The sequence below is a fragment of the Rutilus rutilus genome (assembly GCF_951802725.1).
Source record: "Rutilus rutilus genome assembly, chromosome: 16".
NCBI lineage: Eukaryota > Metazoa > Chordata > Actinopteri > Cypriniformes > Leuciscidae > Rutilus > Rutilus rutilus.
In genome coordinates, this window is record NC_140224.1 from 14,288,818 (window position 1) to 14,304,432 (window position 15,615).

Genomic DNA, 15,615 nt, shown 5'->3' on the forward strand with positions numbered 1-15,615 from the left:
GCAGTATGGTCCATCGGGGCTTAGGTTTCGTGTGGCCTAGTGGCCTTGTCTATGAGTGTTTTTTGTTTCTGTGTGGCATTAACAGCCTTGTGGCTCAGCTGGGCCTCGTCTTTGTGTGGGTCTTCGAGGCCTTGTGGCATATTGTTGCCTTGTCATATGTGAAAAATGGCCAGTGGTCTCGTGGCCCTTAGTGGCATCGGTTCTATGTGGCCTAGTAGCCGTTGTTCTGTGTGTTTGTTCTATGTGGCTTTGTGGCATATCATTGCCTTGTCCTGTATGTAAAAAATGTCCAGTGGTCTCGTGGCCCTTAGCGGCATTGGTTCTATGTAGCCTAATGGCTGTTGTCTGTGTGGCTATGCAGCCTCAAGGTATAGTTGCCTTGCTTAAAAAAAAATAAAAAAAAAATGGCCATGGTCTCGTGGGCCTTGCGGGCTTGGTTTTGTGTGGCTTTGCGGCCTTGTCCAGTCTTACTTCGTCTTCCATGTGGCATTAGAAGCTGTTGTGGCTGATCGCCAGCCTTGTCTCGGTGGTCTACTAAGGCCGTGTGGCTGCTGCGGCCTTGTCTCTGTGGTCTAGCAAGGCCATGTGGCCAGTGTGGCACTGCTCTGTGGTCCCTATGGCCGGTTCTGTGTGGCCCAGGGTGGCCTGGCTCCATGTGGCCCAAGGTGGCCTTGTTCTGTGTGGCCCAAGGTGGCCTTGTTCTGTGTGGCCCAAGGTGGCCTTGTTCTGTCTGGTCCATGGCGACCTTGTCTCTGTGTGATCTGTTATGGCCGGTTCCGTGTGGCCCAAGGTGGCCTTGTTTTGTGTGGCCCAAGGTGGCCATATTCTGTGTGGCCCAAGGTGGCCTTGTCTCTGTGTGGCCCAAGGTGGCCTTGTTCTGTGTGACCCAAGGTGGCCTTGTTCTGTGTGGCCCAAGGTGGCCTTGTCTCTGTGTGGCCCAAGGTGGCCTTGTCTCTGTGTGGCCCAAGGTGGCCTTGTCTCGGTGTGGCCCATGGCGACCTTGTCTCAGTGTGGACTGTTATGGCCGGTTCTGTGTGGCCCAAGGTGGCCTTGTTCTGTGTGGTCCAAGGTGGCCTTGTTCTGTGTGGTCCATGGCGACCTTGTCTCCGTATGGACTGTTATGGTCTTGTCTCTGTGTGGCCCAAGGTGGCCTTGTCTCTGTGTGGCCCATGGCGACCTTGTCTCTGTGTGGACTGTTATGGCCGGTTCTGTGTGGTCCAAGGTGGGCTTGTTCTGTGTGGTCAATGGCGACCTTGTCTCTGTATGGACTGTTATGGCCTTGTTCTGTGTGGCCCAAGGTGGCCTTGTTCTGTGTGGCCCAAGGTGGCCTTGTTCCGTGTGGTCCATGGCGACCTTGTTCTGTGTGGCCCAAGGTGGCCTTGTTCCGTGTGGTCCATGGCGACCTTGTCTCTGTATGGACTGTGATGGCCTTGTTCTGTGTGGCCCAAGGTGGCCTTGTTCCGTGTGGTCCATAGCGGCCTTGTCTCTATGTGGTCTGTCATGGCCAGGTCTGTGTGGTCCTAGTGGCCTTACTCTGTGTTTCTATAGTGGCCCTGCTCTGCGTTGTCTATAACGACTCATGTTCCCAATGGCTATCTCTATGTACGAAATTAGCTCATTCTCATTTCATGTTCACTATTCCACAGCACTTGCTTCCATTAAAGCTGCATTCAGTAACTTCGGGATTTCTTCGCTGTATTCTCGCTTTTTGCTCGCAGGTTTCTCTCTAGAGCTCCCCCCACAGCTTCGGAATAGATACACTGTTGTAAAAACTCGTTGGCTATTCTCAGACACCAGAGGCTAGCAGATCAACGACATCAAAGCAGATGGGATATTCTTTAAAACGTCTTCTTCATTCGGGTTCGAACAGCGTGAGGGAGCGCAATAATGACGGCATTTTAGCAGATTTCTTTTGGCCGTAAAGCAATTGTTTACATCGCGAGACCTGATATCACGCGAGACTTCCTGGCGCGGCGGCCTTAGGCCCGCCGCCCCAAAGTTGCAAGTGCGTATTTTCCGCTCACGGGCACCAGGGGGGTGCGAAACGACCACCATTCAACCCGAAATAAGTAATATAACCATTCCAATGACTCCGAAGCTGTTCAGTTAAGGTAAAAAAAGTTACTTAGTTCACCTTTAACTCATTTCCTCTAGCTCAATCAGTTGAGCATTGGATTTTATAAACTTAAGTCATGGGTTCCTTCTACAGGGAAACTAGTAATAAGACGTAAGTGTGTCTTGAAATGTAATAAAAGTTGCTTGGATGGAAGCGTCAGCAATGGGCAAAAATGTACGTATATTCAGCAGCAGATATTAAATGCACATGCGTAGTACACATCTACACATAATACCTTTCAGGTTCTCTGTTTCTAATTATGATGAAGTGGCCTCTTACTAATTAGCTATCGGGCTATGAGGCGTTCCATGTTCATGCTTATTATGTTAACTCTTTTTCTTTTATGTTTTAGGAACTTCAGGATACATGACCGGTGGGTATATTTTATTTACCGTTTTTTGGGGGTGGGCTCCGTCCCGGTGGAATTATTCTTCCACCTAATTTTGGGGGTCGGCTGCACCCCTGCCTTCATCTTCAGGCAGGATATGCAGAGTCCGGACCCTCGGATTGCGAGCTACGGACGGGGCCTATGCCAAAGAACTTTATTGCTTGCTGGGCTGTTAATAAATGTATAATTGTTACAGTATTAATTCTCCCGAGTCTTTTTGGTAGAACTAGGTTATTAAGAAATGTTTTAATTAAAATTTTAAATATACTAAATTTCAACTTTATTATTAAAAATTGTTTTGTACAAATGTATTTAATTATATAATAGTGTACATGTATATTATATTAAAGTATCTTTTAGTTTACATTAATTGCTTGTCAGTACATTCGGAAGTACTCTTTTACCATATTTCAAAGTACATATAAAAATGTACTAAAGTCTCACTTAAGGTGTTCCAAAAAATCACTCTTAAATTCAACTAATTGCATTTAATTTTAACTTAATCTGTGATACATTTGAAATCAATTATATGTAATATGCATTAAGTGCGCCGTAAACATTACATTTAATTCACACTTAAGTGAATTCCTTTAAAGTATATTATTTGTGTAATAAGTACACTTTATAAAGGTACACTAAAGTGCACTTTTTTCACAAGGGATGTGTCAGTTGAAGATAATCTATGACGTCCTTACAGATATCTTAAATGGAGTGTTGACTAGTCAAAATATATTTTGAGATATCTCGAATCAGATTTCTTACTAATGCAATTACAATTATAGATATCTCTAATTATCATTCTGACTCATAAAAATACAATTGTAACTATCCAAAATATATTTATGGCTAGTCAAACCATAGTTGTATATGCTAAAATGGCTTGCCATATAAAGATATCTTAAATTTGAATTATGACTATTGGTTAGAGATATCTCAAATTAGAATTTTTCCTAGTGGTAATTCAGTTAGAGATATCTCAAATTTAATTATCAGTAGTAAAATTGTAATTTGAGATATCTCTAATTAGAATTATGCCTAGTACAAAATCATTTATATAGACATTTAATTATAATTCCTACTTGTCAAAACTTATTTGTAGATATCACTAAATATTTCCCAATGGAAGAATATTATTAGTCAAAATAGCAGATATTGTAGATATCTTGAATGTTATTACAATTAGTCAAAATAACATTGTAGATATCTTCAATGCATATTATGACTATTGTAGATAGATAATCTACAATAGATAGATAATACGTTGTAGATAATTCCAATTACGACGAGTCAAAATTGCAGAATAGATATCTAGAATTGGAATTTTGACTAGTCAAAACTAAATTACTACTAATACAGAACAGGGCATTAAATGCTAAACCGGCTTGCCATACATTTTGCTTGCCATATACCCTGTCAATCGGAACGCAGCTCATGTCTCGTCTCATATTTCTACAGCTGTTATCACCATATTAGGAGAGAGAGAGCAAATAAACAACCCTAAACTCTTTACTGCAGAAAAAAAAATTAGTCAAGTTAATCGAAAAAATATTAATTGGTAGATATATAATAGTGTGGAGTACAGCGTGAAAAGAGCTTGAAGAGTTTTCCAGCCACGTCCCCAATAAGGAGTCACTGAATCTGCCGTGAGATTCTAACATGGACTGGTGAGTAGCATGCGCTGCATTCTCATGAAACTTTGATATGAGAAACTACAATAACGTAATACATTTAAGTACTGTGCAGTATATAGACCAATAGCCATTCTTAGAAAAGAATAGTCAAGACAAAGCTTTATTGTCAAGTGTACAGAAAAATTTAATTACTTTTAATTCTTTAGACTAAGACCAAAGGTTGTGCAATTGCAGCGGATATACTGAACCTTCTTTGCAAGAACCTAAAGTTAGATTTAAACATGTTAAAACAGATACACTTTTGGAAGGGGCCCCAAAAAACCCCAAAATTGTTCTGGATTTAACAAGCAGCAAGAAGTAAAAAACCCATTCAAACAAAACAACTAGTAGGGGAGAGTGGGGCTTTTTGAAACACTTTGACTTTCTCAGTTTGTGTAAATGCACTTGGGATTCAGAGAATTGTTTTGTTTAGTACAATTATGTGGTTTTGTTTCATTAATGCAGTGTATACTTTTTTCTTGATAAACCCTGAAGGATTGGAAGTGAAATGTAGTACAATAAGTAAAATTATGTGGTTCTGTTTCATTAATGCAGTGTATACTTTTTTCTTGATATACCCTGAAGGAATGGAAGTGAAATGTAACGTGAGGGGTACATTGTAACATGACCATATGACAGCTTTAAATGTTATCTGATCTAATTCAAAAATATATATCTACAAGACAAACTAAAATATTTTGTCAATAGAATGCAATTATTACCTTTTTCATATAAAATAATGCCATTTTTAATAATTAAAAATAAACAAATTTGAGTTTGACAATAAACACACAGCAAAACACAGCTATACAGCATAGTTCAAAACATAATGATAATTAATAATTTCTCAACATTGACTCAGTCTTTATTTACCTTTTACTCATGGATTCTCAAGAGAATTCTTAAAAGTATAGAATAGCATAGTTCTAACTTTGTAACGCAGTGTTACAACGTTCCCCATCTGCACAAAACTGGGATTTAAACCCGGCTAGTGTCTTCTGCTGGTTAGAACAGTATTAAAGAACTATCTGTATAGATACAGTTATAAGATTAAAGTAATATCAGATTTGTCTAATTTTAATTAAACACAAAAAACATAGATGAAAAATTACCTTCAGTAAGAAATTTACATTTGCTATGGTTAAATGTTCAGTGATATCTTCCAAATATGTTTTAATTTTGGCGCAATTTTTTATCTATATAGTGTTGATATGACAACTAGTAATACACTAAATTTCGTCTTGCTTGCATGTGTGGAAGTATTTAAAACAAGTGTGTTACAACTAGCCCCGTGTTTGTGCCCCGTTCACCCCTATGTCAGTGTAAGGAGGGTGCAATTTGTTTGAAGTGGTCATGAATTGAGGAACTAACTTTTCCATACAATAAGAATATCCTGTAGCCCAGAGAACGACTCGTTGTGGAATGTGCTTATCTAAGTGAAAGACCGCCTATGCAGAAGAAGATAAATGCCTACTTCATCATTGCAACGTTGGCCCCACCCATTAGTGCGTTCAAATCGAAATCGAAGAACAAACTGATGTTTTGGGAGTTCGAAACGGCTTGCCGAAGCAAACTTTGCAGAAAAGTTCGCTCCAGGTGGTCTACCATTGGTACATGGCAATTGTAAGTAAGGTAATCGAAGTGTCTATATACACCAAGTGCAAATAGCCCACCTTGGTAGTAGAAGCTAACAAGTACTAATGTACAAGTACTAACACTAAACTACTAAACACAATGTCTAGATGGGCTAGACCAGGGTTTCTCAAACTCGGTCCTGCACAGTTTAGCTCCAACCCTGATCAAACACACCTGAGCAAGCTAATCAATGTCTTCAGGATCACTAGAAACTCACAGCTAGGTGTGTTTGATCAGGCTTGGAGCTAAACTGTGCAGGACAGTGGCCCTCCAGGACCGAGTTTGAGAAACCCTGGGCTAGACAAAAGTGCAAAAAACACCTGTAATTTGTCTACAGCAGTGGCGTAGGGAATAGGGAATTCCCTTCGTAGAAAAGTAGAAGATACTTCTGATGCGAGTTCAAATCCGCTTTTGCCGAGCTCGTTCTGCTCCCTTTTCCCATTGCATATCAGATTGGAAAGGCATTTATTTTCAATAAATATGAAAAAAATATGTGAAAAGTGGAATCAAAGTGCCTACCGGTTATTTATTAATAAATAAGTGTTTATCGGGTAGTGTTAGGGGTAGGTGTAGGGAGGGCTTTATTCCTGTCCTAATAAGGTGGAATTTATTTAATAAATATAATCATTTACACTCAATATGTTATTAGTGCAGACTGTTTTATAATGTACTAAATTACTGATGTGCAAATAGTATCTAATTAGGGCCCAAGCCCTGAAAGGGCGAAGGCCCTATTGTTTCCGGTAGGATTATTAAGGCCCAAGCCCTGAAAGGGCGAAGGCCCTATTGTTTTCGGTAGGATTATTAGGGCCCAAGCCCTGAAAGGGCGAAGGCCCTATTGTTTTCGGTGGGATTATTAGGGCCCAAGCCCTGAAAGGGCGAAGGCCCTATTGTTTTCGGTGGGATTATTATTAGGGCCCATAGCCCTGAAAGGGCGAAGGCCCTATTGTTTTCGGTTGGATTATTAGGGCCCGAGCACCGATGGTGTGAGGACCCTCTTGGAATTGCTCTGTTTATTATTAGGGCCCAAGCCCTGAAAGGGTGAAGGCCCTATTGTTTCCGGTAGGATTATTTATTATTATTATTAGGGCCCAAGCCCTGAAGGGGCGAAGGCCCTATTGTTTTCGTTAGGATTATTAGGGCCCAAGCCCTGAAAGGGCGAAGGCCCTATTGTTTTCGTTAGGATTATTAGGGCCCAAGCCCTGAAGGGGCGAAGGCCCTATTGTTTTCGGTGGGATTATTATTAGGGCCCATAGCCCTGAAAGGGCGAAGGCCCTATTGTTTTCGGTTGGATTATTAGGGCCCGAGCACCGATGGTGTGAGGACCCTCTTGGAATTGCTCTGTTTATTATTAGGGCCCAAGCCCTGAAAGGGTGAAGGCCCTATTGTTTCCGGTAGGATTATTTATTATTATTATTAGGGCCCAAGCCCTGAAGGGGCGAAGGCCCTATTGTTTTCGTTAGGATTATTAGGGCCCAAGCCCTGAAAGGGCGAAGGCCCTATTGTTTTCGTTAGGATTATTAGGGCCCAAGCCCTGAAGGGGCGAAGGCCCTATTGTTTTCGTTAGGATTATTATTATTAGGGCCCAAGCCCTGAAAGGGCGAAGGCCCTATTGTTTTCGGTAGGATTATTTATTATTAGGGCCCAAGCCCTGAAAGGGCGAAGGCCCTATTGTTTTCGGTAGGATTATTATTATTATTATTATTAGGGCCCAAGCCCTGAAAGGGCGAAGGCCCTATTGTTTTCGGTAGGATTATTAGGGCCCAAGCCCTGAAAGGGCGAAGGCCCTATTGTTTTCGGTAGGATTATTAGGGCCCAAGCCCTGAAGGGGCGAAGGCCCTATTGTTTTCGGTAGGATTATTAGGGCCCAAGCCCTGAAGGGGCGAAGGCCCTATTGTTTTCGTTAGGATTATTATTATTATTAGGGCCCAAGCCCTGAAAGGGCGAAGGCCCTATTGTTTCCGGTAGGATTATTATTATTATTATTATTAGGGCCCAAGCCCTGAAAGGGCGAAGGCCCTATTGTTTTCGGTAGGATTATTAGGGCCCAAGCCCTGAAAGGGCGAAGGCCCTATTGTTTTCGGTAGGATTATTAGGGCCCAAGCCCTGAAGGGGCGAAGGCCCTATTGTTTTCGGTAGGATTATTAGGGCCCAAGCCCTGAAGGGGCGAAGGCCCTATTGTTTTCGTTAGGATTATTATTATTATTAGGGCCCAAGCCCTGAAAGGGCGAAGGCCCTATTGTTTCCGGTAGGATTATTTATTATTATTATTATTATTTTGTCAACCTTTTGGGCACTTTTGGGGCCCTTAACATGCTCAAAAACTCTTGAAATTTTGCACACACATCAGAACCTGCGGCCATCAGGGCCGGACTGAAGCTGGTACCCGGGCGTGGCACGGGGGCTCGACAGCGCCCCCTGGAATGGTGTCCGAAAACTTGGTCTATAAATCAAACACGCTTGCATATAATAATATGAAACTCAGTACACATATAGATCTCATCGGGCCGAACAACTTTCGTGCTCTAAGTTTTACACCAGCCCAACAGGAAGTCAACTATTATGGGTTGTTTGAAAAACGCATCCTCTGGAATTTGAAATACTCCTCCTAGAATATTCGTCCAATCACAACCAAACTCGGTGTGCATGAAGTCAAGACATTGAGGATGCTAAATTGCGGACGGATTTTTGATATCTCGAACGGTTTGGCTGTGGCGAGGAAACGAATTTATGGCGAATAATGGTACACAGGAAGTGTGTTATAACTTCTGCATACATTAACTGATCTTGATGAAACTTTCGCAGTGTGTTTGTTGTAAGAGGCCGATCACAAGGATGTGACTATTGTGAGTCAAAGTTATAGCGCCACCAACTGGCAGCAGGAAGTGTGTCCCTTTCAAAATGCTTTGAAGTCACCCTCTTAATTTTACCCGATTTGCTTCAAACTTTATGTGTATAATGTAAACACACGGCAGATGTAGACCTGTGAAAGGATTATTGATATCTTAGATACTGTTGCCGTGGCAACGCATCAAATTTTAATATTCTTTTCGGATGCGTTTGAGACTCTTAACATGCTTGAAATTGGATGAAACTCGACAGACACATAACACTTATTAGCCAGTAGACATGTGAAAAGTTTCAGAAACGGGCGTGGCAGGGGGGCTCAACAGCGCCCTCTTGAACAGGGTCTGAAAACTTGGTCCATATATCAAATACGTTTGCATGAATTAATATGAAACTTGGTACACATATAGATTTCATGGGGCCGAACAACTTTCCCTCTGTCAAGTTTCACGCCAGCCCAACAGGAAGTCGGCTATTATGGGTTGTTTGGAAAACGCTTGCTGTGGAATGTGATGTACTCCTCCTAGAGAATTCATTCAATCACCTCCAAACTCAGTCAGCATGAAGTCAAGACATTGAGGATGCTAAATTGCGAACAGATTTTTGATATCTCGAACGGTTTGGCTGTGGCGAGGAATCGAATTTATGGCGAGAAAAGAGAAACACGAAGTGGAATAACTTCTGCATACATTAACTGATCTTGATGAAACTTCAGCAGTGTGTTCGTGGTAAGAGGCCGATCAGATCGATGTAGCTATTGTGAGTCAAAGTTATAGCGCCACCAACTGGCAGCAGGAAGTGTGTCACTTTCAACATGCTTTTGACAAAAGTGGGGGGGTTAGTTTTAACTACAGTAAAGAAAAAATAGTTTGTATATTGTTCTCATCAAGCCGGACAACTTTCTAATTTACATTCAATAGCTCTGGCCATCAGGAAGTCAGATATTTTGGTCTGAATGTGATTTTTTTTGCTAAATCAGCCTCTGAATTTTTAGCCACTCCTCTTAAACTATTTATTTTATTCGTACCAAACTTTTTCAACATGATGAAACTACATTAAATATGCTAAATTGTGAATGGATAATAAATATCTTAAACGGTTTTGCTATGGCGAGGGATTAAAGTAATGTCCAAAAAGGAAACACTAAAAATCTTCTAAAAATGTAATTATATACCATTTATTTCTATATAAAAGAATGCAAATATCACAACTAAACCCATTTTATTCTGTTTTTGCAATTCAAGAAGAATGAAAAAGTTAAAACAGGCTATTTAGTGCTATTTGGTTCAACAAAAAAGCAAACATAGGGCTATACTGCCCTCTTGTGTCCAAAAGGACATCAAAATAGTATATAAAACTTTTTACCAGGTAGGCCAATATTGTATTTAAATATACATTTATTAGGTATGTGTCTGAGGATATTTTCCCACCGGTTAATCGACGTGTGACACGAGTGGGTGCTTTTAAATCGCTAATATAATAGTGAAAGAAAAATAATGATAATGTTGCACACACAAATCACACACATGTGGGAAAGAATAAACAACACTAAACCGCCATTAGGTGTCGCCAGGCATCCATCTTAATAAGCGAGTCATTGATTCATTCGTTCAAACGATTCGTTCGAATGAGTCGATCATGATTAAGACAGATGTTTATGGATTGATCATTCAATCTTTGAGTCAACCGATTCGTTAAAAATGCTGAATCGTTCAGTTATGAGAAAACACGTGATAAGTGATGGTTCTGCCGTGATCTTTGTTGAACTATTTTCGCTGCTGAAACAGAACAAAAACAGTCAACATTGCATCTAAAATGTAAGTGACTTAATTGTAACTGTTTATTTGTATGAAATCTAGGGGTGGGAGAAAAAAATTATTCTTAGATGCATCGCGATGCGGACGTGGACGATTCTGAATCGATTCACAAATGTCAAAAAATCGATTCTCTAAAAAAATATTTTTCTAATAACGTAATATTGACGGAAGGCAAAAGGCGGAACTCTAAGCGGACGTGCGTGCAGTCTGTGGCGCGCACATAACAGAGAAGTTTCTTCTGCTCACCAAGGCTGCATATATTTGATTAAAAATACAAACAAAAACAGTAATATTGTAAAATATTATTCCAATTTAAAACAGCTGCTTTCTATTTTAATATATTTTAAACTGTTATTTATTCCTGTGATCAAAGCTGAGTTTTCAGCATCATTACTCCAGTCGTCACTGTCACATGATCCTTCAGAAATTATTCTAATATGATGATTGATACTCAAGAAACATTCATTATTATTTTAAATGTCGAAAACAGTTGTGTACAGTCTTTGATGAATAGAAAGTTCAAAAGAACAGCATTTATCTGAAATCTAAAGCTTTTGTAACGTTAAACACTACCGCTCAAAAGTTTTGGGTTAGTAATAATTAAAATGTTATTTTTGGGGTAAATAAATAAAATAAATCAGTACTTTTATTTATGAAGGATGTGATCAACAGTTACAGTAAAGACATTTATAATGTTAAAAAAATATATATTTGAAATATATGCTGTTCTTTTGAACTAACATTCATCAAAGCATTTTGAAAAAAAAAATCTGTACACAACTGTTTTCAACATTGAAAATAATAATGAATATTTATTGAGCATCAATCATCATATTAGTATGATTTCTGAAGGATCATGTGACACTGAAGACTGGAGTAATGATGCTGAAAACTCAACTTTGATCACAGAAATGAATTACTATGTAAAATATTTAAAAATTGAAAACAGCTGTTTTAAATTGGAATAATATTTCACAATATTACTGTTTTTGTTTGTATTTTTAATCAATAAATGCAGCCTTGGTGAGCAGAAGAGACTTCTCCTAAAAACATTAAAAATCTTACTGACCCCAAACTTTTGAACAATAATATATATATATATATATATATATATATATATATATATATATACATATATATGTATGTGTGTGTATGTATGTATATATATATATATATATATATATATATATATAAATATAGCTGCGAGCAGCGATGGAGGGCCCAAGCCGGCGGTACCGCCACCCCGGTGCCTTTAGGTAACTAAAGGCACCGGGGTTGCGGTGCCACCGGCTTGGGCCCGTAATCGCTGCTCGCAGCTATATTTATATATATATATATATATATATATATTTATTATTGTTCTTCAAGGGTTCGGGGGCTTTTGGGGCCTTTAACGTGCTCAAAAACTCATGAAACTTTGCACGCAGGTCAGAACCCGCGGCCATTAGGGCCGGGCTGAAGCTGGTACCCGGGCGTGGCAGGGGGGCTCAACAGCGCCCCCTAGAACACAATCTTAAATCTTGGACACATACAAGAACGTATTAGTATGAAACTCGGTACACATATAGATCTCATCGGGCCGAACAACTTTCGCACTCTAAGTTATTAGCTCTGCCCAACAGGAAGTCAGCTATTATGGGTTGTTTGAAAAACGCATGCTGTGGAATTTAATGTACTCCTCCGAGGGAATTGATCCGATCCACACCAAACTCGGTCAGCATGAAGTCAAGCCATTGAGGATGCTAAATTGCGGACGGATTTTTGATATCTCGAACGGTTTGGCCGTGGCGATGAAACGAATTTATAGCGAGAAAAGATAAACAGGAAGTGTGTTATAACTTCTGCATACATTAACTGATCTTGATGAAACTTCCGCAGTGTGTTCGTTGTAAGAGGCCGATCACATGGATGTGACTATTGTGAGTCAAAGTTATAGCGCCACCAACTGGCAGCAGGAAGTGTGTCACTTTCAAAATGCTTTGAAATCACCCTCTTATTTTTACCCGATTTGCTTCAAACTTTATGTGTATAATGTAAACACACGGCAGATGTAGACTTGTGAAAGGATTTTTGATATCTTTAATACTGTTGCCGTGGCAACGCTTCAAACTTTAATATTCTTTTTTGATGCTTTTGAGACTCTTAACATACTTGAAATTGGATGAAACTCGACAGACACATCACATTTATTAGCCAGTAGACATGTGCAAAGTTTCAGAAACGGGCGTGGTGAGGGGCTCAGTAGCGCCACCTTTAGTCAAAAATGGGGGCTTAGTTTTAAGTAGAGTCACAAAAATCGTTATGTATATTGTTCTCATCAAGCCGGACAACTTTCTAATTTATAGTCATAAGCTGTGACCAACAGGAAGTGAGATATTTTGGTTTGAATGTGATTTTTTGTAGAATTCTCTCCCTCTCTCTCTCTGCCTCTGCGTCTCTGTGTGTGTGAGGGGTGGGGGGATTTGTCTTTTGAGTGAGATTTGTTTAAAATTCCTGTTTTTCAAGGTTTCAGGGGCTTTTGGGGCCTTTAACGTGCTCGAAAACTCTTGAAACTTTGCACACAGGTCAGACCCCGCGGCCATCAGGGCCGGGCTGAAGCTGGTACCCGGGCGTGGCAGGGGGGCTCAACAGCGCCCCCTGGAATGGGATCCGAACACTTGTCCATAAATCAAACACACTTGCATGTAATGATATGAAACTCGGTACACATATAGATCACATCGGGCTGAACAACTTTCGTGCTCTAAGTTTTACGCCAGCCCAACAGGAAGTCGGCAATTATGGGTTGTTTGGAGAACGCTTGCTGTGGAATGCGAAGTACTCCTCCTAGAGAATTCATCCAATCCCCACCAAACTCGGTGTGCATGAAGTCAAGACATTGAGGATTCTAAATTGCGGACGGATTTTTGATATCTCGAACGGTTTGGCCGTGGCGAGGAAACGAATTTATGGCGAGAAAAGAGAAACACGAAGTGGTATAACTTCTGCATACATTAACGGATCTTGATGAAACTTCACCAGTGTGTTCGTGGTAAGAGGCCGATCAGATGGATGTAACTATTGTGAGTCAAAGTTATAGCGCCACCAACTGGCAGCAGGAAGTGTGTCACTTTCAAAATGTTTTTGACAAAAGTGGGGGGGTTAGGTTTACCCACAATTACAAAAATCAGTAAGTATATTGGTCTCATCGAGCTGGACAACTTTCTAATTTGAGGTCATTAGCTTGGACCAACAGGAAGTCAGATATTTTGGTTTGAATGTGGATTTATTTGCAAATTCAGCCTCTGCTTTTTACCCACTCCTGCTAAGTGTTTTTTTTTTTTATTCACACCAAACTTTTTCAACATGATGAAAATACATTAAAGATGCTAAATTGAGAACGGATATTGAATATCTCAAACGGTTTTGACATGGCGAGGGATTAAAATAATGTCAAAAAAGGAATCAGAAAACATCTCATATATTCTTAAAATTTAATTATACACCATTTATTTTTATATAAAATAATACAAATATTAGAACTAAACCTATTTTATTCTGTTTTTGCAATTCAAGAAGTATGAAAAAGTTAAAAACAGGCTATTTAGTGCTATTTGTTTCAACAAAAAAGCAAACATAGGGCTATACTGCCCTCTTGTGTCCAAAAGGATATCAAAATAGTATATAAAACGTTTTACTAGGTAGGCCTATTGTATTTAAATATAAATTTATTAGGTATATGACTGTGAGGATATTTTCCCATCGGTTAAGCGACGTGTGACACGAGCGGGTGCTTTTAAATCGCTAATATAAAAGTGAAAGTAAAAAAACGGACGTCCGCACGGACATTGATAATGGTGCACGTTGGAAAGAATGATACTTTTAAACATAACACTAAACCGCCATTAGGTGTCGCCAGGCGACCATCTTAATGAGCGAGTCATTGATTCATTCGTTCAAACGATTCATTCCAATGACTGAGTCATTCATGATTGAGACAGATGTTTATGGATTGACCATTGAATCTTTGAGTCAAGCGATTCGTTTCAAAGTGCTGAATCATTCAGTAATAAGAAAACAAGTTGCTGTGATCTTTGTTTAACTATTTTTGCTGCTGAAACAGAACAAAAACAGTCAATATTGCATCTAAAATGTAAGTGACTTAATTGTAACTGTTTATTAACCTGTTGTATGAAATCAATGTCACAGTTTCAATTGTGATTGTATTCAGGAAATAGTTGCCTACTCGTCAAGTGAGGTTGCTTAACTCTATCATATGTTATAAAATATATAAAAACTCCATATTTGTAATTTTTATAGTCAGTATGTTGTTAACTGGGTTGCTTTTTTGTGTGCTGCGCTCATTTGTTTACAATTCTCCTGGAGAAGCAGCATGAGCCTCAGCAGTGCAACCTTGTTACCATTGATCAGTAATACATTTATTATTAACTGCTGATTGCAACTTAAAATGAATGTAATGAAATTAGAATAATCTCTCGTTTTAGTGATTCCCAAGTTATTTTTTTGTTATTGACGTTCTAATCAGGCTATACTTTGGTCGCGCAAGTAAAATTCTCTTTCAGGTAGGCCTATTGTATTTATATATAAATATATTAGGGATGTGACTGTGATAACATTTTCCCACCGGTTAATCGACATGTGACACCGCTGAGGGCTTTTAAATCGCTAACTATAGTATACTATATACTAGTAAAATACAGACGTCCGCACAGACATTGATAATGGTGCGGAGTAGAGCGAGCATTTTCAATGTATTCCTATGGATGTAGGAATTAACTAAAACATTTTATTTATGTTTTTGTGTCCACTGTTCAACCGCAACCGCGTCACACACACATTCCAGAATTGCAATCTTGACATTCATTATAGCCCTAATACAATATAATAATAAAAATAGTCAACCTAACATAAACGAATTACACTGCTCTGTTTAAATAGTCAGTAGTACAATCTGTACCATTCACAGTAAGCAGAGCTCCACTGTGATGTTTCCAAGCACATTTTTGCGCGCGTGAAGAGGATGATTTTTTCCATCGATATTGGAACACGAGTGAAGTACAAAGCCTATAATAAAGAATAGTTTAGCATCCAAATACATCGCAAAAATTGAAACATTTTGATTCTAATGAGAGGGTTACGTGA

General features: G+C 39.5%; 1 protein-coding gene across 3 annotated transcripts in view; it reads left to right on the top strand.

Moving 5' to 3' along the window:
* The first annotated feature begins 3,926 nt into the window (after positions 1–3,926).
* adprh (ADP-ribosylarginine hydrolase) overlaps positions 3,927–15,615 on the top strand; it is a 915,269-nt gene continuing 903,580 nt past the window's right edge. For 2 of the 3 annotated variants that reach the window (XM_084435179.1, XM_084435178.1), the window contains exon 1: positions 3,927–4,168. In XM_084435179.1, coding sequence (XP_084291305.1) covers positions 4,161–4,168 — 8 coding nt within the window. In that variant the 5' untranslated portion in view covers positions 3,927–4,160. The remainder of the gene's footprint in view (positions 4,169–15,615) is intronic. The other variant, XM_084435180.1, reaches the window with a different exon arrangement.